The 26,796-nt window shown below is 40.9% G+C and overlaps 2 protein-coding genes across 5 annotated transcripts; one reads left to right on the forward strand and one right to left on the reverse strand.

Moving 5' to 3' along the window:
* Window positions 1–440: 440 nt before the first annotated feature.
* pdha1a (pyruvate dehydrogenase E1 subunit alpha 1a) lies at window positions 441–10,225 on the reverse strand. The gene is made up of 11 exons (XM_056411549.1): window positions 10,119–10,225; window positions 8,415–8,483; window positions 8,157–8,330; window positions 7,591–7,717; window positions 7,404–7,495; window positions 6,449–6,541; window positions 5,957–6,112; window positions 5,771–5,842; window positions 5,618–5,685; window positions 5,033–5,141; window positions 441–2,080 (listed from the first exon to the last, which is right to left on the reverse strand). Exons 1-11 carry the CDS (start codon window positions 10,164–10,166, stop codon window positions 1,916–1,918), a joined length of 1,173 nt encoding a protein of 390 aa, XP_056267524.1. The 5' UTR covers window positions 10,167–10,225; the 3' UTR covers window positions 441–1,915.
* Window positions 10,226–11,168: 943 nt separating this feature from the next.
* map7d2a (MAP7 domain containing 2a) lies at window positions 11,169–26,030 on the forward strand. 4 transcript variants are annotated; one of them, XM_056411662.1, is made up of 17 exons: window positions 11,169–11,556; window positions 13,663–13,755; window positions 14,151–14,225; window positions 14,326–14,403; window positions 15,202–15,365; window positions 15,828–15,924; window positions 16,517–16,606; window positions 19,594–19,700; window positions 19,803–19,918; window positions 20,510–20,865; window positions 20,943–21,093; window positions 21,199–21,379; window positions 22,136–22,240; window positions 22,362–22,412; window positions 22,605–22,635; window positions 23,310–23,826; window positions 23,933–26,030. In XM_056411662.1, the coding sequence occupies exons 1-17, from the start codon at window positions 11,520–11,522 to the stop codon at window positions 24,192–24,194; spliced, it is 2,511 nt and encodes an 836-aa protein (XP_056267637.1). In that variant the 5' UTR covers window positions 11,169–11,519; the 3' UTR covers window positions 24,195–26,030. The 4 variants fall into 4 exon arrangements, with proteins under 4 accessions (XP_056267637.1, XP_056267635.1, XP_056267636.1 ...); XM_056411660.1 differs by having other exon boundaries at window positions 11,170–11,556; window positions 14,151–14,234; XM_056411661.1 differs by having other exon boundaries at window positions 11,170–11,556; window positions 14,151–14,234; window positions 22,608–22,635.
* Window positions 26,031–26,796: the final 766 nt, after the last annotated feature.

The following is a 26,796-nucleotide window of genomic DNA, read 5'->3' on the forward strand; positions in this document are numbered from 1 at the left end:
AGACGAATTGGGAATTTATAAAGTATTCAACTTTATAATTATAATATCAACTTTATCTCGAAAGGACCTTTTCCAATCACAATTTCTTTCTCCTCACAATATGGACTTTAAAAATATTTACATTTTGACCCTATCTTGAAATGCCGTTTTGTTTTCACAATATTGCTACTTTACTTTGTCTTAACAACTTTGACGGTGTAGTCATGACTAGTAACTCTGTTCATTGTTTTGAAGCCACCTTACACAGGACTTAGTGTTCACCCCTAAAAAAGAATTATTACAGCAAGGGTGCTACCTTTACTGGTATTGTTCTCCAAAATTAAAAGGTATTAAGTTGATGGGATTTATTAACCAGTAATTACCGTTCATTAAAATAAACGGTCAAAGTTAGGGACAATTTACCCAACCCAAGCATACAGACAAAGAATAATACAACAATCCAGTATCTTAGTCTTTTTATTACACACATAAAACCAGTGTTTCCTACGTCGACGTAACAGTTTCCTTCAACAAATACTCCCACTGCGGGTATTTGTACTGACATTTAAAATTGTAGTCTATCTACTTTAACTTATTTGACTAAATACTTTTCACATTTCAAATAAGACCCTTCCCTGCTGCTTTAAATGGTTTCAGAATATTAACGACTGAAAATGATCAGTAGTGTTGATATGAAGGTTTTTTATTTGGCTTCCCGAGCTGTCGGCACAGTCATTTTTCTTCTTCTTAAAAAAAAAGAAGATAAAATAATGTGTTTAATCTCTTTGATTTCGTAACTTGACGTGAAACTCCTCCCATGAACGCAGTCTGACTAGAAGCCATCGTGTTTACAGGTCACCATCTTTTGTTCCCGTGGTAACGCGAGTGTGACCAACTATTTACACACATGTACATCATAAAAAAAAAAGGAGCTTAAAAGGAGTCGTAGTATGAAAATGAGCGGTTTATGTTTGCGTCATAAACACAATGTGAATCACGGAAAACGACACGGCTACACAAGACGAGATCTGCCAGGCACGTTTGGTTTGGCGAGACAAATTAAAATATTTAAAGCCTTTCCCTCTGTATTCACGACATTACATACTGTATTTTTATTTTTAACATATGGGGAAAGTTGCTGCCGTCTTGTACGGCGTTTTTGTAAGCTTGAAATAATAAGACAAGACAAGAACTAGTAAACTTAAAATGAATGATTTATCATGTACACTTCAGTATAAAGAGAACAGCCGATCGTACAGGTCAGTCTCTTTATGAGATGAACAATTATGGGATGGATATTCGCTTCATTTCACCTCAAAAGTGACCAGAGAAAAACCATCAAACAAGCACATTTAGAATCTCCTAAATATATATATATATAATATATCATATATATATTCACTTGGGGCCGGATTTACAAAAACCCTCCGACGTGATGCTTATTGTTAAGAGACCTCGATATTCCTTAAAATATCTTTAAGTGATTTATTGAGCTTTCCTCTAAAATTAAAAATAATTATTCACAGGTATTTAATTTATATATTTTCGTGCTCGTACATCAGACATGAGTGAAGACTTTAAATAATCCACCAACGTCAGGGATGGTGATTGTAATTACTCGACATAAAAAACGAAAGTGTGAGTTGGAGAATACTTTAATATGTTTTACTAATAGTATAAATAAATAGTGGACATGAGACTTTGGAACACTGTGACAAAAAAAAACAACTTTCAGTTAATTATCCAGTTTCGTTGTCTTTGTTTTATCCTCAGAAGATTTTGGTGAATGTTAAACTGTACAGTTTTGAAATAAATGTACTTGTTGATGGTTCCCGCTCTGGGTCCGAGCCACTGGTTTAAGGTACAGTGTGTGTGTGTGTGTGTGTGTGAGGGGAAAGGGCTAAATATGTTACTGGGTGAACGACGGGATGAAACTTTAGCTCGTGGACTTGAGCTTGATCCACGGGTTCGTGCTGCGCACATCCATGGGCGGGTCGTTTTTAAAGAGGTGGTTGCACAGCTCCTCCAGGGGGGGTTCAGGGTCCGTGGTGGCGAACTGAGCGGCGTCTTCGATTTCCTTCCTCACCGACACGTCGATCTCCTGCGACACATTAAAAAGTTTAGAGTTAATTGCCGTCTGACTTTTTTTAGTGTCCATGTGAGCCGTTAAGTAACTATACTAAATCCTAAATATAAGTTTACAACATACCGTCTATGAGAGACACATCTTTGCGTCTTAAAATCTGATAATTTTGCCATTTTCTTATTTAACTGAAAACTAAAAATTAGGGCTGGGCAACGATTAAATTTTTTAATCGCGATTAATCGCATGATTTCCCTGATTAATCGCATTTGTATACGCAAAATCCAATAATTCATTCAAAAGTAGTGTATAGCGCACTTCTATTTGAAATGTTCTGCCATATGAATGAAAGTGCCATAACATGTGTTGTCCCTGTTAGAGTGAGACACCAGAAAACACTTTCAGTGCAGTTTGTCAATTCCTAGAACTTGACACTTATTTTAAATGTTCTGCCATATGAACTAAAGTGCCATAAAATCTGTCAGGACATTGTCAAATGCACTGTTATGCAGAGACACTGTGACAGAACGCTGGAGACTGAAGCAGGGACATGATCAAAGGCAGTCGTCTCGCAGCAGCGATCATCTCTGGTGCTCTATCTGCTCAGTGTGGTGACTTTATCTGACACATTCCACTGCTGTGCAACTTCAGTAAAGTTTCCCGCGCACGTTTCAGCATCATGTGTCTCCTCTGTTTTCATCAGTCAGGGCATGTGAATGCAGCGCCCACTTCTCATCAATATAATGCACAGTCACTCCGAGGTCATTGTGGTTACAGAGTGATGTCCAGTAGGGTGACCAGATTTGAGTTTGTGAAAAAGAGGACACTTCGTCTGGGGGGGGGGGGGGCTGAGATTAAACATCTCTCTTGTTCTGCCTGTTTTGTGATATACATGCCTAAAAGGTGCCTAATATTTCTAGACTGAAATAACATCAGCATTATAATTATTATAACTATGAGGATTTTTTAGTTGCCTATTTTGTGGAGCCCCCTCAGGACGTGGTGCCCTCCGCACAGCGCGTAGTGCATTATGGGAGCGGCGACGCTGGTTGTAGTGTATAGCATGCCGCACAAACAACAATGAACTAGTGGAGGCGGCGAGGTGCTCCGTGTTGCCAGATTGGAGATGGTGAAGTATCGTACCAAAGGCTCAAAATGGTTGTATTTGGAGGATAATTATCGTGTATCTGGCAACCCTGAGATCGGTCGACCAATGACTGTCCTCTAAACCGTCAGACCTCACGTAAGAAGGGAGATACCATTTCCAAAACTTGCCAGGGGTAAATACGAGTTTATGAAAACCCAGAGAAAAACAAATATCCGACGAAGCAAAATCCCGGACGTTTTTGGAATCCCTGCCGGACGCATTTTTTAGGGCTCAAAAGCAGGACATGTCCGGGGAAAACTGGACGTCTGGTCACCCGATGTCCAGTCGTCCCCAGTGAGAGCAACAGGGTGCACGTTGTGAAGCTGTCGCTTTGCAGTCCTCTCCTTTCATACAGCTCGTGTATTCTCCGTGTGATGTGTGTCTTGAGGGCGTCTCATACCTGCCGTCATTTGTTGAGATTCTTTTTCCCCCACAAATACTCTGACATTATGATGTTATGTCCATTGTTTTGTCGTCTGCATTGTTTATAGTCCTCTAGGTATTATGTCTATGTATTGTCTTTTGTCTAAAAAAATTATTTTAAAAAAAAACGTATAAAAAAAAAAAACATGCGTTAATGCGCGATAAAATAATTGTCGGCGTTAATTAAGTGCTGCGTTAACGCAAGATTAACGCGTTAACGTGCCCAGCCCTACTAAAAATACTTTGCTACAGACAGGTCCTCCATGTTGTTTGTGTTATATATCACCACACAAAGCATGTTTTTATTGCTCGTAAAATTAATTTGTGATAAAAAATGTATTAATGTGAATCTAAGTGTTTTCTTTCCAAATCCAAATTTTATTCTTGCTGTTGAGCTCCATGTTTGTAGGCGGGGCCTACGCTGAATAAGACATCTCTATTGGCCAGCCTCGGTCACAGTGGCAGCATTGAAATGGCCGCTGTGATGACACGACTTTGTCGACTTGACCCCTAGCGAGTGATTATCGTTAAAAAAAATTCACCCTATCAGGGAGATTGAGAGGGGGATCAATACATTATCCCACACATGCTACCAATCCGATCGAAACGGGCCAATAGAGACGCGTCTTACGTCTTTGAGCGCAAGTCCCACCCACGTGATTCAGCTCAACAGCAAGAATAATTTGCAAACCAAAAAATTGGGGATTTGCATGAATACATTTTCAATCACACATTTATTTTACATGCAAAAAATAAATAAAAATTCAAAATAAAATAGATTTGCGGTGTCGATCGTTTTTCCAAATCCAATTTCTGATCGCAAAGTGGAAAGTTTTGCTCTCGAAGCTTTCCCGTTTGATTGCGTAATAAGGACACAGGAAGTAACCCCCAGGTGTTCCCCTGAGACCGGCCTGTCATCTACAATGCAGGCCTGTTATTTTGTCAAAAAACTAAAACTCCAATGTTCTGAGGTCAAATTACTGCGTTTGTCTGAGTGGTTTTGAAGACAGGATAAATGACGTCATGATGGCTTCAGTTTCCTGTCTGACAGCAAGGTGACGTGGTGAAAGTATTGTAAACACGGAGAACCCTTAAACTGATCATTATTTTAGGAAGCGTAAAGACATTTTGCTCCTGTACATCGTCTCATCAAACCGCCGGCGGTCATATACAGACCGACTATGAATTAGAGCCTCATTCAAACCATTTATGAACAGAAACACAATAAATATGCTTCCTCTCTTCCTGCTCGTCTTTCCCAACTAACAAATCTTGTTGAAAACACATCGTAACACACTTTAAAACCCCTAACGATGATGCATACGCGTCAACTCTTTAGTGGACAACTTGCTGGAGCAGCATTTTCCTTCTCGGTGTTTGAACGGGCAGCTGTTCGTTACCTTGAGCTCCTCCACGCTGGCCATGTTGTTGCTGAGTATGCGGTCCTTCAGCAGGGAGATGGGGTCACTCTTACCACGGACCTCCTGGATCTCCTCACGCGTGCGGTAGCTGAGAGGGGAGAGAGATGGGTGCGGGGGTGTTGTGGGGATTATTTGACCATCTGGGTATTGCAAGTCCACTACAGCGGGAAGGAGGGTACATGAAGACTACCGCAAGGGGCAGCACCAACGTGAGGAGAAGATTGAGAGGTGAGATCACTGATAATACAGAAATACAATTGTTAATCAATTCGAAAAGTTCTGTAAAAGATATATGATATATTCCTTTATTCGTCCCACTGTGGGGACATTTCAAAAATCACAGCAGCGGTGCACATCAGAGCATTAATAATAAGTAAAACATTATTTATTTTTAAACGTATAAAAAAAATCTGTTATATGATATGTAAAATATATAAATATTTTAAATTAATTACGGTAATATTAATAATATATGAATATAAAATATTTTAAATATAAAATATGTTCTATAATATATTATATGTATAGTGATTAGTTGCAGCAAATAAAAAGGTGATCCTGTACCTGACACCAGGGTCACTCATACTGTGTCCATGGTAGCGGTAGGTCTGAAGCTCCATGAGAATGGGACCCTGATGACAGAACGGGAGGACACAAATTAACCGATGATCTAGTTTCCTGCTCAATATAATAATTTTTTTAATTTTTTTAACTCACCTTCCCAGCTCGGCAGTGATCGGCTGCAAACTTGGTCGCTTCCCGAACGCACAGAACATCCATCCCATCCACCTAAATACAAAAACAATCGCCTCAAAATGTCACTGAAATACATTAGAGCAAAAACATTTCAAACAAACAAAGCTAATTATGTCGTCCAGAAAAATTAAGAGGGAAAAGCCTTACCCGGAGGCCAGGAATGTAGTCTCCCCTCTTGTAGTAGTCCGTGCTGGCCGCAGACCTCTCCACCGGCGTGCCCATGCCGTACCGGTTGTTCTCACAGACGAAGATGGCGGGCAGCTTCCAAAGCGCCGCCATATTATAGGTTTCAAAAATCTGACCCTGTGAAATACACAAAGAGTGTCTTTTAAAAACACTATGGAGCTTAGATTAGAAGTATATAGCAAAGTAGATCTTCTACAAGTCTGTTTATAATTTTTTTATTTTTTTATCTTTTTTTAAAATTTCAATGTAATTATCAATCAACTTGCTAATCCAATTTTTTCATGGTCCCCTTGAACCCTGAACATGATGAGCAGGTTCGAGCACAGAGGAGCGGAACAGTAGTGATTTAAAACGTTCCCTGTTGAAGAAAGGCCGTCTTCTGCAGGTGAACGAAGCTGCGATGGAGCACGTCGGTAACTGAACACGGCGAGAGTAAAACTCTTTGTGGCTTACCTGGTTGGCAGCGCCGTCGCCGTAGAGACTGACCGACAGCTCATTGTTGCCCAGATACTTGCAGGCCAGAGCCACACCGGCACCCAGGGGAACCTGAGCAGAATCCAGAGATGTCCGAGGTTACATGACATGCATCTTAATGTGGAAGAGCCTGTGTCAACATAGGAAACAGACATGCCGATCGTCTCGGGTTCAGTGGCAGCTTATGCCTGATGGAACGGATAACAGATCAGGGTTCTTACACATTTGGACCGATGGATTTCCAGGACTTTTCCAGGACTTTAAACCAAATTTCCATGACCAAACTGAAATCCCGGTATAAACATGAACAATTTAGAACATTGTGCGTTTTGAGAGCGTAGGCCGGCTTATATTTTGAGCGTCTTTCTTTAAAAAAAACATATAAATTATTTCAAACTCGGTGTAAAAATATTTTATATTTAATTTAATTTGTCATTAGTATTGTATTGTGTTTTGTGTATGCATATATGTTGTATATATACATATACATTTTATTTTATATTTTACTTTGTATACTTCTTGTATACATCTTTATCTTTCATCCCTGTTTTTTATATTTTATTTTTTATTCTTGTGTGTTTAGTTTATTGGTGCTGCTACTGTTACGACAAATTTCCCCTTGGGGATTAATAAAGTACATATCTATCGATCTATATCCATCTAAATGATGTGATTATAACACATTTCCATGACTTTTCCAAAACTTTAATGATTTACGTTTTTTCCATGACTTTTCCAGGCCTGGAAATGACCATTTTAAAATTCCATGACTTTTCTTAGGTTTTCCATGACCGTACGAACCCTGATAGATGTATTTGATTCTTGCAGGTTTGTGATCGAATATCAGAAAACGATAAAAGCAGATCCACGAGTGACTCGTGCTTTTAGTCCTCGTGACGTTTGCTAATGTTAGGAACCCGTTCCTGTGATATACCTGAGCTCCGACAATTCCATTCCCTCCGTAGAAGTTCTTGGTGTACATGTGCATCGAGCCTCCTTTGCCCTTGGCAATTCCGCCTCTTCTTCCTGTAAATGAAAAATAAAAAATATCTCAAAATCAACAGCGATCGGAGAGATCGAAATCCTCGACGAACGTCGACGCCTCGGCGTTGCAGACCGACCGGTGAGCTCGGACATGATCTCCTTCACGGTCCCTCCTCTGGTGTACGTGTAGCCGTGGGCGCGGTACGCGGTGATCAGGTGGTCCGTCAAATTAATTCCTGCTTCGATACCAACTGCACAGGCTTCCTGCAAGCGGAACAAAACAAAAAACACAGAAATGTTATAGCAGTGTTATTACATTTGATATTTCGAAATCAGGATTTACAGAATACTAAACGTCCAATTAAAAAATATATAATTGCATTACAAAACAGACTTTTATTTTTTACATTACATGTCATTTAGCAGACGCTTTTATCCAAAGCGACTTACAATAAGTGCATCAACCTAGCGTACAAACTAAGAACAACAAGAATAGAGAAGGTAACATTTCTTCAAGATAGTCGAACTACAAAAGTACCATAATAAGAGCTATTTGAGTGCCACGGAAGTGCTAATCTGTGTTTTAATCCAGATAGATATTTTAATGCCATTTTGTATTCTTCCCAGAGAAGCAAACGCATAGATACTAGAGACTTTATATTCTCACTGCATGTAGTGTAGGAACAATTAAGATGCACTCAACCTGGCCGTCGTACAAGTGGCAGAATCCTCGGATGATCTTCTGTTTATACAGCTGATCCGCCTTCAGCTCCATGCGCCTGATGGTCTGCATGATGCGGTAGTACTCCAGACCCTCATCCCGAGTCATCACCACCCGAGTGGCCGGAGCCTCGTCCAGCTTGTGGACGTCACATTTCTAGAGGGAAGAAGAAGAAAATACCCATAAAAACCACAAGCTGCCACGTGTATCGATCAGAATACCGGAAGAAAACAACGTTACCTTTATTTCAAAGCTGGCCTCGGTCGCGAAGTCGGCATACGAGCGTGCCGACACGACCGCTGCTGCTCCCTGCCGTGGGAAAAAGGAGGTTTTATTATGCGTTTAAACAAAAAGGTTTGACCTTTTCAATACTAGAGCCGATAAGAAACCCGAGTTACAGTATAAACACAAAACAATACTTTATTTCTTACTTTAGAATATATAACCACGATTTTCTTTTTGTGTCCATTTCACAAAATAAGTTACAGGGTTCTTACACATGTTGACCAATGCATTTTCATGACTTAAAACCAAATTTCCATGACCAAACTGAAATCTCGGTATACACGTGAACAATTTAGAACATTTTGTGTATTGAGAGCGTACGCCGACTTATATTTTGAGTGTCTTTCTTTAAAAAACACATTAATTATTTTAAACTGTGTAAATGAACATGTGATTATAACACATTTCCATGACTTTTCCAAAACTTTTAAGATTTAAGTTTTTTCCATGACTTTTCCAGGCCTGGAAATGAGCATTTTAAAATTCCATGACTTTTCCAGGTTTTCCATGACCGTACGAACCCTTAAGTTAATATACATATATAGTAATACGTGTACTGAACACAAGCAGCTGTAGTAGAACTTTGTCTAAATAGATTTTGGCAACATATGGATTTTAAATCAAGACCTTTATGACCAAAAGTCAAATTATGAGCCAAATAACACATTTGAGTTCAGTTGCTACCAGAAGAGAGCTGAGGTTTGACACCCAGATGAAAAACATTCTACCAGATTGTGAAATGTTATGTTTTGGGGTAACCAGCAGAGCATAAATATCACGGCTACACGTAAAAACAAAAGTTCCATAAAATATAATACATATTTAAATTGTGTGTTAGACAATATCCGAGCTTGACAGATAGATAGATATATACTTTATTAATCCCCAAGGGGAAATTTGTCGTCACAGTAGCAGCACCAATAAACTAAACACACGAGAATAATATATAAAAAACAGGGAGGAAAGATATAGATGTATACAAGTAAAATATAAAATGAAACATATATATATATATACACACACACACACAAACAAATATAATACAATGGCTGTGCAAAGTATACAAAGTAAATACTAAAAAGATTATAATAAAAAAGATAGATGCCGGTCAACCCTTTCCAGCTGGCATTCATCATTCCTCTATCATAATACATCATAATCATCACCTCTCTGCTAATCTTCTCAAAATACGAGTTATTTAAGGAAATTAATTAACTAATTAAGGAAAATGTGTAATAAAAGTGCTTTAAACTAACACATATTGATTTAGGTGGGATGTATGGACTTTAATGAATGGTTAAACCGTATTACATGTTTCAGAAAATTATTGATAAAGAAATGTAAAAGGTATTAGAGGTATTTAATGACAATACAAATCAAAGTAACACATTTAGTTAGTTAGCTCGCCGTCAGTTGACATAAAACCGCATGAACCCGTGGAGCATAAGAGGTAAACTATCGTTACGTAAATGTACATTTTGGGAATAATGATACGTGACACGATCTTTAGAGTGTGTATTTATGTGCAGACTTTAGCGGCGTTAGCCACACGAGCTCCCGCTCGGCCTGACAAGGTCAGCAGCGCGAGGACGGGCTTGTTTTGGGGGGAAAGCCGGAGCTCCGAGAGGCCGGCGCTGTTTACATTATATATATACTCACATTCCTCTGAGCACAAACCCTCAGCACGTGAGAGATATTGGTCAGCATCTTGTCCTGAGCTCGCTCAAAACAAACCCTACACGGCAACGTCCTTCTGTCAGGCTGCGTCCTTCCGGTTCTTCTTCTGCTTCTTCTTCGTGGGGTTTAGACTCGGCACCTACAGCGCACTGCTTCCCCCTGTGGACGGAATAGTCACTACATCTCCTGATAGCACATATCCTTAATTGGATACAGGGGAGCTATGAAAACACATGAATTATATATATTTTTAAAGCATTTAGCTTCTTTATTTACTTTCCCCTCGTAGAGTTTTAAATAATTTAGGTTTCATCCACAGAGCCCTTGACTTGATATTATCTTCCCTATCTAACTTGGCTAACCTATTGACCCTAGTTTGAAGGGAAACAAATACTGCCTGTCCGTTTCCGTTTCCGTTTCCTCCTCCTCCTCCTCCTCAGGTTCTATGTCATTGTGGATCTCTAATTATACTACCACACTAATTTTTGACACAAAAAATAATAATGTATCCAGTACTCTCGGTCTTTCAGGGCAAAGCTGCTTTATTGTCCTTTTAGATGCCTCACTTCATATGCAAAGGCTCTTATCATGGCCAGATATGGTCAAAACAGCTACTTTTCAAAAAGGTGAATACACGCGCTATGGATGGTTCACAATGGACAGACCATGTGTGTGGAACAATAACCTACCTGTCAATATGCAATCAATGTTTTTTTCTATTTATGGCTCCTCCAGATTGATCTTTAAAAAAAAAAAAAATACAGAAAATGCAACTGTAGCCTACTAATAATAACAATAATGATAATCAGTTATTATTTACACAGTATTTATTTGTATGATATATTTGAATCTATTTTCAAGGTTATGGTTCGTTTCCTGTGTATTATGATACAATCAAGTTAGGAAACAGTTAATTGTTGCATTAGAGACGCGAACTTGACCTATAGGCGAGCACGCACTGATTCTGCGTGTTGTCCCCCTTCCCGTTATTGCATCACAGCATTTAGTTGGAGCTGCGTGCACAGAGGAAGTCTCTCCCCCCTCCATCCACCGGTGAAGTAGAGCCTGTGTGTCAGGGCGGGCTCACAATGCGACGCGCGGTGCAGTCGGTCGATCGTGTGCGCATCATCATCCTCATCATCACCTCCGGCTCCAGCATCCGTCTCCTCCATTCAACGCACACAAGACGCTCGTGCGCTGGCCGTCATCTCCAGCCTTCACAATGACCTTCAGACCTTTCTAGCTGAATGCACGTGTGATTGTTTTCTGCCGCGGAGGGAAACGTGTGTCTACCTCCGCCGCTGCGTCGGCTTCACTGCGGACTGTTTTTGGTTGAGCGCGCGCCCGGTTCATTCGCGTGCATTGTTCCCGTCACAGCTCGCTATGGCGAAAACCGCCACATCGTGCAGCGAAATAACAGGTAAGCTCGATGTGACGTCGGTTATAGGTTTGGTATCATCATCATGCCATCGGGATGTGTTGTTGTTGTTGTTGTTGTTGTTTGCTATACGCGATTTAAAGCAGACGCATGAATGACGCAATTGACAAATCCACTGGTTCTGTGTGCATGATGCGGGCTGCGCGGCTTCATCATCCGGCATCATGTGCATGTTTATTCGCTGAGGTCTCACTGTGCATGTTTCAATGCAGGTAGGTTTAAAAGGGGCACGGTTTTAAAAAAAATCATTCAAAATTAACATAAAACACCAGACCTGAAGGTTTTTTATTTATTTATTTATCACGAGTGAAAGTGAGCAGAGCAAAACAGAACTGGGGAACATCGTTTGTGTGATTGTGTGTCTTTCTGTCACAGTTTCACATTTTCTCACTCAGTCAGCATTACAGATTTAAGTAACTTTAAAGCAAAATCAGGCGAAGTGTGTATAACCGTTGTTGTTTGTGTGGTGATGACGTAACTCAATCGGATAAAAGGGTTTAGATGGGAGGAGAGAGGACGGCTGGTGGGCTGCCTGCAGACACAGACAGATTAAACTGTGTATTTTTGTTTGAGCATTAAACCATCGGGGATGACTTTGTAGAGTCACATGTCTCAAAATGTATTTTACCCTCTGCGCCCTGAAAGAAGGAGAAATCTCTCCTGCAGAATGATAATGGAATATGGCATAATTATGAGTAACTCTATACGGTTGCAGACAGGAGAAAAGCTCTTCCTTCGTCACATTAGCTGCTTCCTTGAGGAAGAGAGAGAGAGAGAGAGAGAGAGAGAGAGAGAGAGAGAGAGAGAGAGATGGATATTATGTTAGAAGAGAGTCGTCAGTGTTCATTTCACTTTTATGTCTGGAAGCATCTTGTGCACAATATTTTGTTTCTGCAGCTAAAGTATTTCTCACAATAACAAAGTTAATGTTCAAGAATAATATCTGGACTGGTTTATAAGATAAAGACACAAAGAGTATGAAGGATATTCCCATAAGCTGCAGAGCCCCAGTTATTGCTGAATCAATAAAAGGCAATCTTGGAAAATTCTAAATGTTACAAGTAAAATCAGTCGAGTATAAAAGTTTAGGTCAAGTAAAAAACACTTCTCCTGTCTGACATCAGCTAAATTTAAAAGTCCAGTGTGTAGGGTTTAGAAGTATTATACTGATTATAACATTCAGTACATTTTAAACTTAATTTTTAATGTGCCAATTTAGATTTAAATGTCATTATTTGGAGACTGTTATCAACTCTCAATATCCATAATACATAATAGATATACATACCGTTCAAAAGTTTGGGGTCACTTAGAAATGTCTTTATTTTTCAAAGGAAAGCAATGTTTTTTCAAAAAAGATAACATTAATCAAAAATACCCTCTATACATTGTTAATAGATAGATAGATAGATAGATATATACTTTATTAATAATGTGGTAAATGACTATTCTAGGTGGAAGTGTCTGGTTTCTAATGAAATATCTCCAGAGGTGTATAGAGGCCCATTTCCATCAACTATCACTCCAGTGTTCTAATGGTACATTGTGTTTGATAATCGCCTTAGAAGACTAATGTCTGATTAGAAAACCCTTGTGCAATTATGTTAGCACAGCTGAAAACAGTTATGCTGGTGATATAAGATATACAACTGCCTTCCTTTGAGCTTGAAGTTTGAAGAACAAAATTAATACTTCAAATATTAATCATTATTTCTAACCTAGTCAATGTCTTGACTATATTTTCTATGAAATGTTCAATTCATTTGATAAATAAAAGTGAGTTTTCATGGAAGACACGAAATTGTCTGGATGACCCCAAACTTTTGAACGGTAGTGTATGTAATCATTTATTTAGTTAATTTATTTCATTTATAATCAGTTGTTCAACATCTGCTTCATATTAGTAGATAATAAAACGTATCAGATTCCCAATATGTAATCCAATTTCGACGCCCTGCGATCTCACACCTTCACCGTTCATTTTCTATATTCAACTATTTACAACCATTGTGATGTTGATGTGAGAATAGCAGCTCTCTGTTTTGATCAATGCTTTTTGTATTTTTGTATTTGTTCTGTGCGTTATAGGTGAAAAGATGTCACCGCCGTCCATCACTCTACTTCTTGACAAGAAATCTCCAACAAACGGCCACGGCTCTCCAGCCCGAACTGGGAGAACCAGTGAGTAATCCTCTCCAGGGTTTGTCTCATCTGCAGGAAAATCACTGACTACACAATGATGCGGGTTATTGCACAATCAGAAACATCACAGACCACATTATATGACTCAGGTCTATTCATATATCCGGGCTGCTCTGCCATCAGCTCTATTGTCAGCTCTACAATAACCAAAAGAGGCATTCAGCATACGTGGAGTGACTATCACATCCAGCTTCCTCCTGCATATTGCTGCAGTTTGCCCTTGGCACAGGGCTTCTTAACACGGCCCCATGCAGATCTGACTCAATGTCTCCCTCCGCTGGTGTCAACGCAGTACTGCATGCCAGTCCTCTGGCGCTGATATCATTGGACCGAGCTGACTGTGCTCTCTCTCTCTCTCTCTCTCGCTCCCTCAGCTCCATCTAACACAGAGAAGAAGCCACAAATAAATGGACATGTGTCGCCTTCACACATCAACAACAACCATGCAGGTAAACAAAGTAAGTCTCGATACAATTCTCTCTCTCTCTCTCTCTCTCTCTCTCTCTCGTTTCAATGTTTTGTTCTCTGACATCATTATTTATCTTTCAGTTGTGGAGGGTTATATGAAGACAGACGACCGGATGCGATTAGCCAAAGAGAGGCGTGAGGAGAGGGAGAGGAGCCTGGGTAGGTTCTGATCTTTTTTTCTTGTGCAAATAAAGAGGTTGATGTGGTGTGAAGCTCAGAAATGCCTTTAACTTCCTGCTGGGATTATTTTTTCTGTGCAGTTTTCCTGCAACGTTTTTTTTCTCCAAAACACTTTTTCTCTCCGCAGTTTAATTGGTTATGGACGTTGAGTTCACTGGCTTTTTTTTTATATGATGAGGTATGCCACTTGAAACAAAGAGACAGTAATATAGAAAAGTCCACAAAAGTAGGTCATGTCACATCATGCAGCCCCGGCAGTTGCCTCATGATGACAAGACTCGATAGTCTATTTAACACATAGAAGGTCTGATAAAACTATTATTATTATTATTATTATTATCATTATTAATACGATTATTATTATCATTATTAATACTATTATTATTATTATTTTTATTATTATTATTATTATCATTATTAATACTATTATTATTATTATTTTATTTAAAAGGCACCATGTACAGCTCATTTACATCTGTTGTCCCTTGACAGACCATAATAAACATAAAACAATAACAAACAATACCAGGATAAGACAAACTACAATAGTACAACCAATTTTTTGTGATTGTTTGTGCATTAAAAATACACATAGAGAGATACAAATGTATCAAATTGTTGTTGCAAAACAGTAAAAACATCTTATGCTCGTGTTTATTCTGTGGCTTTATATTCTAAACTCTCCACGACCAACCGAATAGTAAAAAATCCACCGGCGACAAACGCTGGAGCCATTAACTCTGATTCCTTGTCCGTGGGTCCCGTGTCTTCCTCCAGTGGCCCGGGAGCAGCTGATCAGGGAGAAGGAGCGCCGAGCTCGGCTGCAGTACGAGCGCACGGTGGAGGAGCGCTGGAGGCGGCTGGACGAGCAGAGGCAGAAAGAGGAGCTCCGCAGGGCAGCGGTGGAGGGGAAGAGGAGGCAGCAGCTCGAGGAGGACAGGGTCAGCCGAGTTAACCACAAACATCAGAACCAATCCGTCTCAACTACGCTTACACTATTGCTTATCTCATTTGTGATTGTGTGTTTCAAGTTTCAAGATTTTTATTTGTTTGAGTCGGGACAATTGATGAATACTTTAAATTAAAATGTAAATGCACCCAATTACAGCCGCGAGGCTGATTTCCATTGTCTGAGTATATATATATAGATATATATATCTATATATATACACATATATATATTTACATTTATACATGTATACATATATATATATATATATACACACAAATAATATATATATATATATATATATAAAAGAAACAAGAGAAAATATCCAGACATTTCCCATTCATCATATTGCACACAGGTATGAAATATCGAAAAATGACCCTCCCCCCCAAAAAAGCAAAGGTGACAGTGACAGTGTTCAAATTAAGATGGTGCTCTGCTGTGTTGCGTTCAGGAGCGACTGGAGGCCCTGATGAAGCGCTCCCTGGAGCGCAGCCTCCAGCTGGAGCAGAGGACCAAGCGATGGAGCCGAGGCTGCCCTGCAGGAGCAGGTATACGGAGAGAGAGAGAGAGAGAGAGAGAGAGAGAGAGAGAGAGCTCATATACGACTGCTGTGGTCTTAGGAGGAAAGAGGCATGGATGCAAGACGTGAATGATCTGAAAGTGCAGAAGCAGCAGGATATGGAAGTCAAGCTTTCTGTGAGACGCCATGACAAATGTGTGTGTGAATGTAGGTGTGTATGTGTAAAAGGAGAACTTTTTTTTCCTTTTCTTCCCGTCCTGATATTTGCTGATAGCCTGGCTGCTGAAGTACGCATGAGCAGAAATGTGTTCCTGGTTTCCCACAGAGACGGGATGGCGTTACATATATCTGCACCGGTGTCCACGCAGTACCAAATCACACCTGTAGGTGGATGCTTTCAAATCATGGAAGTGGGTATAAATGACACAGAAATGATCTCTGGGGTGTCACCACCGTTTGAGATTTTCAAAGCTTTAAAAATTAGACCCTAAAAAAACAAAAACATAGCATCGCAACATCCCTGCTGGTATGTTAGCTGCCATCCAGATGTTGACAGCTGGACGAGGTGAACTGTTCATAACGCTCTGTCTGCTCTGCTCTGCTCCGCCCGCTGCCTATAGGTGACAGTGACAATGCCCCACTCCCTTTCTCTGCCGCCTCCGCCTTTCCCCATGGCATTGCCTCCCCCCTTCCTGCTGTCAGCGAATCTGGTAAAGTTAAAGCCCCCCCTCCCCTCCCCGCCCTCCCCCTCCTTTGCCTTCCCAAATATACATCACCCCTCAGTTCTAGCATGTGTGTGTTGTCCCCGTGATGCATGTCACAGAGCCGCTCTGTGAGCGAGGCCCACCGTACCTCTGCAGAGCGCTCTCTGTGCTCCTGCTGCTGCTGTGTTTGCTGTGTTTTGCTCCGCCGGCTGTATTTTCGGAGTCCTTGTGGCAAACCGAGCGACGCCGTGGAGACTTCAGTGATGCAGTTTGACGAGCTCCATGCCGTCGGTGCCGGAGCATTTACTGGCACAGATCCCAAACTGATCTTAATATGATGTTACCTCGTCGAAGTGGCCATGTATCCAATAAATCAAAAAACAAACATAAATCAAACTGCCACTGACGCTCCATGAGTTCGTGGTTCACGCAGACAAAAGAAAGTATTATCCATTCAGAATTCTGTTATTCTGATGATTTATTTAACTAAACAAAACAAGCAAACAAACAAACAAAAGAGCAAAGGAACTCCTAACGCTGCCTCTCCATCGGCCTACCCAGGTGCATGCTGGTCCTGTACCTGCCTACTCCTATACATGTAACCACAGGTGCCCACAGTGTTACCCAATGAGTGAACAATCATAAGACTAAATATATCTAAACAACAGCAGCAAGGAACTAGAACGGGCACTGGGTAGAGCGCATACCTTCGCATATCACAAGATTGGGCATTGAATTTTGAACATTTTGGCATTAGTTGCATGCCAATTGGATACAAATTGACCGTGCTATGGTAAAATGAAGATTTTGACCTTTTCATGACCTTGACCTTTGACCCGATCGATCCCAAAATCTAATCAAATGGTCCCCGGATAATAACCAATCATCCCACCGAATTTCATGCGATTCGGTTCAATACTTTTTGTGTTATTCGAATAACACGCATACAAATAAATAAATAAATAAATACACGGCGATCAAAACATTACCTTCCGCATTTTCAATGCGAAGGTAATTAAACTAAACTAAAACTAGAATGGGCACTCGGTAGAGCGCATACCTTCGCATATCACAAGATTGGGCATTGAATTATGAACATTTTGGCATTAGTTGCATGCCAATTGGACAAAAATGTATCGTGCTATGGTAAAAAAAGAGTTTGACCTTTCCATGACCTTGACCTTGACCTTTGACCCGATTGATCCCAAAATCTAATCAAATGGTCCCCGGATAATAACCAATCATCCCACTAAATTTCATGCGATTCAAGAACATTTTGACCTGTTCATGACCCTTGACCTTTGACCCGATCGATCCCAAAATCTAATCAACTGGTCCCCGGATAATAAACAATCATCCCACCAAATTTCATGCGATTCGTTCAATACTTTTTGAGTTCTGCGAAATATTTTGACCTGTTCATGACCTTTGACCTTTGACCCGATCGATCCCAAAATCTAATCAACTGGTCCCCGGATAATAAACAATCATCCCACCAAATTTCATGCGATTCGGTTCAATACTTTTTGAGTTCTGCGAAAGATTTTGACCTGTTCATGACCTTTGACCTTTGACCCGATCGATCCCAAAATCTAATCAACTGGTCCCCGGATAATAAACAATCATCCCACCAAATTACATGCGATTCGGTTCAATACTTTTTGAGTTTTGCGAATAACACGCATACAAATAAATAAATAAATAAATACACGGCGATCAAAACATAACCTTCCGGCATTTTCAATGCGAAGGTAACTATCACATGAAAAAGCTATTCTAATAAATTATATATACATCTAATAAACATCTGACCTAAATAAGCAAACAGCCTGAATGATTAAACAACACTACTTGTCAATAAAATAACTAAATACTAATATCAAATAAATTGCTCCAACACTCATTTTCAGGCAGAAACAAGCAGAAACATTTCCATCTTCTTCGTGTTCTGGACTTCTGCGTAATGTCTGCAAACGGTCCACCATGCAGGAGAAGAAGAAGAAAAAGAACAATGCAAATACACAACAGCATGAGCTGAGTCTGTTCATGTGTTCCTAGTTTGTCCCTTTCAGCCTAGTCTTCCTGTCGGGTTGCTTAAGTAAGAACACATGTTCAGTATATATACACGACTCTCTTTCAAATGCCCCTAGAAGTCAAACTGTGGATTAGTTTCCTCAGATTAGGACCCGCTCAGTAATCTCAAGCAGATAAAATAATAGACTCACACATGCAGTCTGCAGTCTTTGGAGATTACTCGTTACAGATGAGAAGTTGAGAGATGCTTCTGGTGCCGTACGATGTGTTCTGTGTGTGTCGGGCTTTTGTGATTGTTTGAAAAAGGTCTGTGTGTGTATGTGTGTGCGTGTGCGTGTGTGTGTGTGTGTTTCTTCATTCGCTGTCGTTGTTTTAGGTGTGGCTAGGAAAAACCATTATGGCAAATGGGTTTGGGATTATTACGTGTGTGCTTGCATCACTCTGCATGGTCTCACAGACTCAGGATTAATTCCAAAAAAAGATTAAATACACCCCATTAGGTCCGATTGTTGCATTGTTTAAAACGTACTGGCAGTTAAAAGACAAAGATGTGTTCAAAGGCCGATCCACAGTCACGTCGAATACAATTCTGGGGAGATCAATGGCCTCTTTTTTGGCAAGAATCAGATCAAAACTGTCCCTCCATGTCCGTCTGATAGGACAGAGATGCTGACTCGGCGTGGACCTGGACAACCTCCAGGTGTTATACACAAAAAGTTGATTAGCACCCTAAGATAACGCATCGAACTCTAACTGAAACATGGATGCCGGTATCCATTATACATGTATTATACCTTCTGGATTGAATTTCAACAGACCTGCCAACTGACTGTGGCTGTAAGACATGAGTCTGTGAGCTTGGGCTGGGTGCAGCACACACGGTCCAGTCAAGCCCAGCTTCTGTATTTACCCCTCTGTCACTTTGAGATGCGATAAGAATGGTGTCTGTCGTCACGTAGCGCCCTGCAGCCCTCACAGGTCACCTTTCCGCGGCTCCCTGAACCCTGCGGATCACAACAGAGCTGGACTTCAGGGCGGCTCTCAGTCCACTCCCAATACCCCCAAGGTCAGACCTCCTCCATGTGCTCTACCTCAACATACATAGGATTCAAACAGTAATGGATACAAGCTGCGAGATCTTATGCATTAAATCCACTTGCACTTGCAGAAGCAGCGGCTGCGCAGAGAGAGAAGAACTGCATCTCCAGGCTGTGGATCCCCTTTGAGAAGATCCGAATCCCCTGCCAGTGTCCCCAGGCACTTGGCTTCCCCTGCAACCTCAAAGTAAGATTATTTGTTTGGTAGGGTAGGGAGCACTGCCGTGTTCACACAGTATTATTTTAACAAATCTCTTCTGTAATTTAATTCCACTTAATTATTTATTTTATTTGATCTTTTTGTAATTTTTTATAATTGTATTTATTTTAAACTTTTGAATTTTATTATTATTATTTATTTAATAAATATATTTTATTTTTGATTTTTTTTAACGAATAATTCTTTTTTACATTTCTTTTATAATTTATTTAAAAAATTACATTTAAAATCTTATTTATATATTTTATTTATTTCATTTATCTTATTTATTTATATATATATAATTCTTTTTTACATTTCTTTTATAATTTATAAAAAAATTAAATTTAAAATCTTATTTATTTTATTTATTTTAATTTTTTATTTTTATTTTTTTAGATCACAGCATAAGTAAAACAAAAACTAAGACTCAAGTCATCACATCCCAGTTCACACAGGTGCACATACCTCATAAACATCTACAACCAGATGAACCTTCCTCCAACTCTTTCAATCTATTTTTAACCTAAAGTAATGAAACAACTTCCTTCTTTAAGACAAACATCTATCTGTGTGCAGGCTGGCATCCAAAATGCGTTCCCACTCCCCGAGCGACGCTCGTCAGTACCATCACTCTCCCACGAGACAACGATCAAACCCGTCGCCGGACGCCAAGACGCCGGAGAGGCACGGTGAACCATCCAAAGCGGTGAGAAAGAACACCGACATCAACGCCACAAATCCATCTTCGCGGGAGGCAAAAGGTGCGGCCGACGCCGACGTCGCTAAATCCAGACCACCTCAGGGAGAAACCTTGGAGAAGCATCTCAGAAGAGACACCCCGTCCCCCGACAGGAAGGAGCACACGCCTCCCAACGTGGACTTCCAAGAGAAGAAGATGCCGAGCAACGCTCAGGATGGAGACAAGAAGAAAGGTGGACTTCATCCCGATGAGTGTTTGTAACCTTCACCGTACCTCGGATGATCTTAACCTTTCTTTGTTTTCCCACAGAATCGGCACCGTGTGCGTCCGCGGGGAAAGCGGCGGCGGCCGGCATCACCAACGCGGAGGAGGCCACCAGGGTGCTGGCGGAGCGCAGGCGTCAGGCTCGAGCTCAGAAAGTACTGGAGGAGAAAAGGCGCGAGCGAGAGGAAGAGGACCGGTGAGTCGGTTTGAGAAAAAAAGAAATGACGAGCGAGAGGCGATTGGTCGGTCGAGGGGGGGGTGGAGGAGTTCAATCGTTCAATGTGTTCGACGACCCGTTAAGATACCGGGAGGAGCAGCTGAAGAAGCAACTGGCGCAGGAGCGGCGACAGCAGGAGGCGAAGGCTCAACAGCTGAAGGAGGAGGGGAAGAAGCAGGAAGATCTGAACAGGATGAAACAAGAGGAGGACACACGGAGGAAGGAGGAGCAGGAGAAGCTGCTGCAGAGACAGATGGACAAAGAGGTCAGAGGTCATTTGACGAGGCACGGTGTTGCATGTATGCATTGGATTGAGAGTGTTGAGAGTATTTTGTTTGTTTTTGCTTGTTTGGACCTCCCACCACTAGGGGGCGCAGGACTACAGTCAGTTAAGACAAAGGCCAATGTAATCAGAAAGACATCTAGGGTATATGCCTTTTTTTCTTCTTCTTTTTTTGGGTGGCGGGGGGGGGAGGGGGGAAGAGAGCATAATTTCTGATTCACACTCCAGAGCAGAGGGTGGCGGTAAGGCACCAAATATATGGATGTCAACCGCTGTTAAACACCAAGAAGAAGAAGAAGAGAAGAAGAGCTCTAGGGCCAGGTGTTGCTAGATTGGCAGGAGGACACCGTTTTTTGACTTACGCAGTGACCTTGTTGCCTATCAAAAAAGTTCACTATGGTTGCTTGGAGGTTTTTAGTTTTAGATTTTAGTTTCGATGCAATGTCCAGTTTGTAATGTCAAAGGTTATTTATTTCTAGAGTTGTACGGCTTCCAACACAAACCAAAATATATGTTCCTTGTCCAAACGCATGTCTATTCCCCAAACAACTTAAGAAATCAAAACACATGTCACCTGTCCGGTCAAAAAACCTCCTGATTATATCGGCCTTTGTCTTATTTGACAGTGGCTTGACGCCCTCTAGTGGTGGGAGGTCCAACTAAACAAAAACAAACAAAATGGCTCTTACAGAGGTTTTTTTGTGCAGTTTTTGGGTAAATTGTGCTCCGCCTCAACAGAAAGAAAAAGCCCAAGTCCAAGCTCAGGAGGACGCAGACCGTCTGCGGCAAGACCGAGAACTGCAGGCGCAGCAAGAAGAGGAGGAGAGGCAACGAAGAAAAAAGGTAATAAAAAAAAAAGGAACATCCAAAGGACGGTCATTGCCCGCTGAATGTTTTAAACTCTGAATTCTGTAAAAAAAAAAAAAAATCCCCGCGGTGATTGAATGTCAATATACGTTTGCAGAGAATTGAGGAGATCATGAAGAGAACTAGGAAGGGTGAAGCCGACTTGAAGGTACTGTAAGAGACGCCCTCCCGCTGCCTTTGAGGCACCTGCTGACCGTGTGATTTTTCCAACTTTTATTTCATTAAGTCTTTCTGTTGTAATCATCTTTATTAAATTATTTTGACTGGTGACACTTTGGTTTGGCGTGTCCTGATTGCCACAAACATTGACTTCCATCGTCTCTGTTCTGCATTGAATCAGAAGGAGGAGCAGGTGGAGACGAAGCCAGCAGGTTAGTGTGGTCCTGCTTGCTGCCCCTGCTTCCTCCGCCCTCTCTCTCTCTCTCTCTCTCTCTCTCTCTCTCTATGCCTTGCAGCTGTAAAAATGCAAAACAGGGCATGTATAGGTTCTGATGTGATTTATTAAATGGCTTATTTGAGAGCATGCGCAGCAGTAATCTCCATTCTTATGAGTTGGTTTGAGGACATACGCCAATATGTTTTTCCAGCATTCTTGTTATTTTCTTTTCTAATGCATCGGCAAAAAGATGAACAGCGATACGATCCTCGTCCACATCGACCAAGCAACTTCTTTGTTCCTTGAGACATTCATTTAAAATCATTTGGTGGAGGTTAAGCAATATTTGGGCCAAGGACTTTCCTCTCGATGCTGATAGGGCATATTTTACAGTAGAGCAACGTCCTGGGAGCTGACTGTAAAATTAGCCGCTCTTAATAATACAAACGCCCTTGGAAGATGCATTCAGGGACCGTGTGAGCGCCACGCTTTATTTGGAGTGTCTAAAATCTCAATTAATTTGGGCTTTTGAGTGGATAGCTAGCTTGAACTTGTCCAGTAATACTGTTCGGAGTATACTTGGCTCTCTTCTCAAATAAAACCCAGTTGATTTTAAATGGACAGTCCAAATAGAGTGAAGCCCACCGTGATGTTTCTCATCCTCCGCAGGTGAAGTAAAGACTGTTCAGACTAATGCTCAGGTGAATGAGCAAGTGTTGAAAAAGGTTGAGTTTCAGGTCAAAGGTCAGGTCAACGTGAAGGAAAAGGCCCCGGTGGAGAGAGAAGAAGCAGCGCGGATGGACAATCAGAAGAGTTTGCACGTTAAAAACAACGGACAACTTAACGAAGAGCAGCAGGAAGTGGATGTCAGCCGGCCGCACAGAGCTCACGTCAACGCCGCGGAACAAACCCGTAAAAAGCCGACGGCAGAAGTCGAGGGCGGCGTGATGAACGGAGCGGTGGAGGGTGAAGGGAGCGCCTCGAAGAGAAGCCATCCGATAACCGCCGAGGTAAGCAGACAGCGGGGCCCGCGTGCGTCGTCGGCTGCTCCGGGGGAGTCCAGGTCGGGGGTCCTCAGACCGTCTGTGGCGCCCCTGTCCCTGGGTCACCTGTCGCCGCCAAGCATCACGCTGAAGCCGCTCGATGTGAAGGGTACGGCGTCCTGTGATGAGCCCATGGAGGTCAGGTGGGTCATCGGGTAACCCCGTTGGAACATTCTACTCCCCGCTTTACACGCGTGGTCTTCGAGGACACGCGTGTTACATGTGATTTCATCATTTGTGATATTCCAGCCCGGCTGCAAGGGAGGAACTGATTTCGATCCCGGAGTTCTCGCCACTCATCGAGATGCAGCACGGCGGCGTGAGCGACACCCGCGCTCTCCAAGACCTGATGGACCTGACCGGCGGCGGTGTCTCCTACGCCAAAAGGGCCTCTGAAGGCAACGCCGGCGACTGCAACAAGAACCTCATCGAGGGCGTCGTTAGTCCCATGGTGGACTCGAAGCTCATCGGGATGTCGTCTCCGTCCTCAAATAAAATGATCATCCAGTAGTCCGCTAATAATCTCTCTCTCTCTCTCTCTCTCTCTCTCTCTCTCTCCCTCCCTCTCTCTCTTCCTCTTCTCACCGTCACACAATTACGCTCACGGACGTCACATTTTGAGCGAGTGCCCCGTGTCACTATACATTTACGGGAATATGGAGCCATAGAGATTGACTTAAAAATAAACTGTAAACAATGACTTGCAATCTTAGGAAAACAAATATTCTATATTCTAATCGCACAGCAGCCGACAAGTTGAAAGAATGTGTCAGAGATGTTGCACATTTGTTGATTTGTTAATGCACATTTGGGTCAGGGAGAGAATGTGTGTATGGACTCGTGATATAATGACAACAAAAGACAGGGTTTTAAATAGTGTCCACATTTAGAAAAACACAATATAGCTGATGTTTATTTAGAATCTCTCATGTTCTCTGCACAGATTCCTCACTGGGTCTCAGATCAGTGCAGGAGAAACATAGCTCAGAGCATCGATGACAGCGTTTGTACCTCGGCCTTAGCCTTTAAATTTAATTCAGTGTTACTGGGAAAGGCATGACTACTTCATTTTCCGGTAAGCCTTGTTTTAAATACTTAAACTCGGTTTTTTTCTTCATGTTTATGTTGTTTGTGCAATTTGCTGATGATTTATTTGGCTGGAATTTAAAGGATTTATCTGGCAAACTAGACTCTAACTAGAATCCTTTCCTCTTCCTCACACAGCGAGGTCTGATTGTGGTATTTATGAGAGGATTTACCCTTTAAAAAAATCTTCAACAGGGACTTATCGAACTGCACGTGAGCGAGGAGCACGATTCCAAAGCTGTCAACTTAAATATTCAAGCATTGAGGAAAATCTGGCATCTACACAAATGATGGCACATACCTATACTCCAAGTTTGCTGCAGACTAAAGAATGAACACTCGGGCTCTATTGTGAATTTACAGTAATTGCATTCATATAATCTTAACTTCAGTGATTTCATGAATTTCCAGTGATGAAAATAGAGCAGTTTCATGTCATTTAAAGTGTTTTTTCTGTAGCATTGCTGTGTAAAGGGTTTCCAAGGCACAGGGTATACGGATGCATTAATCTATTACATATACAGTAGAGTATAGATTGCAATCAGAAGATATCTGACTGTTGATGTGTAAGACTGTGGCAGGAATGTTTGTCTAACAATCAACTTGTAAGTGGTCCCTGTAGCTATAAGAATGCTCTTTTTAATCCAGCGGGTAGCTTTAACTTCTTGAGAGATTCATAAAACGAGAATCATTTTTCATTTGCTGCGTGTGTAAATGTGATTACAGGAGAGATGCCTTATATGAGCGACCGATTAGTTACTGTTTTTTGGTGCAAACCATTTTACAGTCTGTATTTTTTTCTGTTTAAGATACAGGGATTGTTGTGTGACCTTTGATACGTGAACCCTGAGTTTGAAACGCTTCTCCTGTACCATGCTGCAAAAAAATTATTATACGAAAAGAGTATGTACACATTATTATGTCATTATAAAGTGGCATTTAGATTTGTGTTCCTTAAACAATACATCATTTAAAAAACAGAGGCTTTTTAATATTCTTAAATGAAGTATAGCGTTATGTGTATGTTGCATACTAAAAATTTGTATTTGCATATTCAAACCCTGCTGTTTCACATTGACTTAAGTTATGCTTTTTCTTCTTCTTTTAAATGGGACTGATTTGAAAGAATATAAAGAAATGATGTACTCAAGTATTAAATAGTCTTTCACGGGGAGCTTAACTTTAAATTGTGTAATTACTGTACTTTGTGCATGGTTAGCATGGTCATAACAATGTTATCCGAAACAATAAAATGTAAAATTGGGAACTCTGTGTTTTCAATTGTGTGGTAATGTGTATGTTTATGATTAAGTAATTAAGAGGGGAGGGTTAATGGCATCGGGAACACACACATGAAGTGAGATGAATACAAACATATAGACGACTTCAAGATTCAAGATTCAAGTTTTTATTTATTTCTGCCTAGACCAACAGTCCAGACCCATTGGACCCATCTAGTGCAGACCTCTCAGAGTCAACGGTTTAGAAATAACACTATAATAAGAAAGAGGAAAACAAAATATATATAAAAAAATATACACCATACAGAAGGTGGCAATATGTACAGGAACAAGAAAGGTGCTAATATGTACATTTTTGATACAGTTTAAACAATTTAAATTGAGTTCAATGACAGAGAGTGACATATAAGAAATAAAATCAACATATATATTGTTGTTGTCCTTAAACACAACCAGCTAAAACCCAAACTGCCTGATACAACTGGCAAACTCTGCACTTTACTTTACTCAGCACTTTATTTCCCCCCTGTATATTTACGATTAGTATTAGTATTTAGTTTTTAGTATTTAGTTTTGTGTTTTATATTTATTTTCATTGATGCTTTGATGTGCACTGCTGCTGTGATTTTTGAAATTTCCCCACTGTGGGACGAATAAAGGAATATCATATCATACAACAGCCGGCAGTAAAAGCCTCATGAAGCTGTAAGGGTTGTTTTAACTGTATATTCCTATTTTGGACTGAAGCTGTTGAATCCTAATGAGTCACAAAAACAATTGTACCTA

This window comes from Pseudoliparis swirei, chromosome 3 (genome assembly GCF_029220125.1).
Source record: "Pseudoliparis swirei isolate HS2019 ecotype Mariana Trench chromosome 3, NWPU_hadal_v1, whole genome shotgun sequence".
Lineage (NCBI taxonomy): Eukaryota > Metazoa > Chordata > Actinopteri > Perciformes > Liparidae > Pseudoliparis > Pseudoliparis swirei.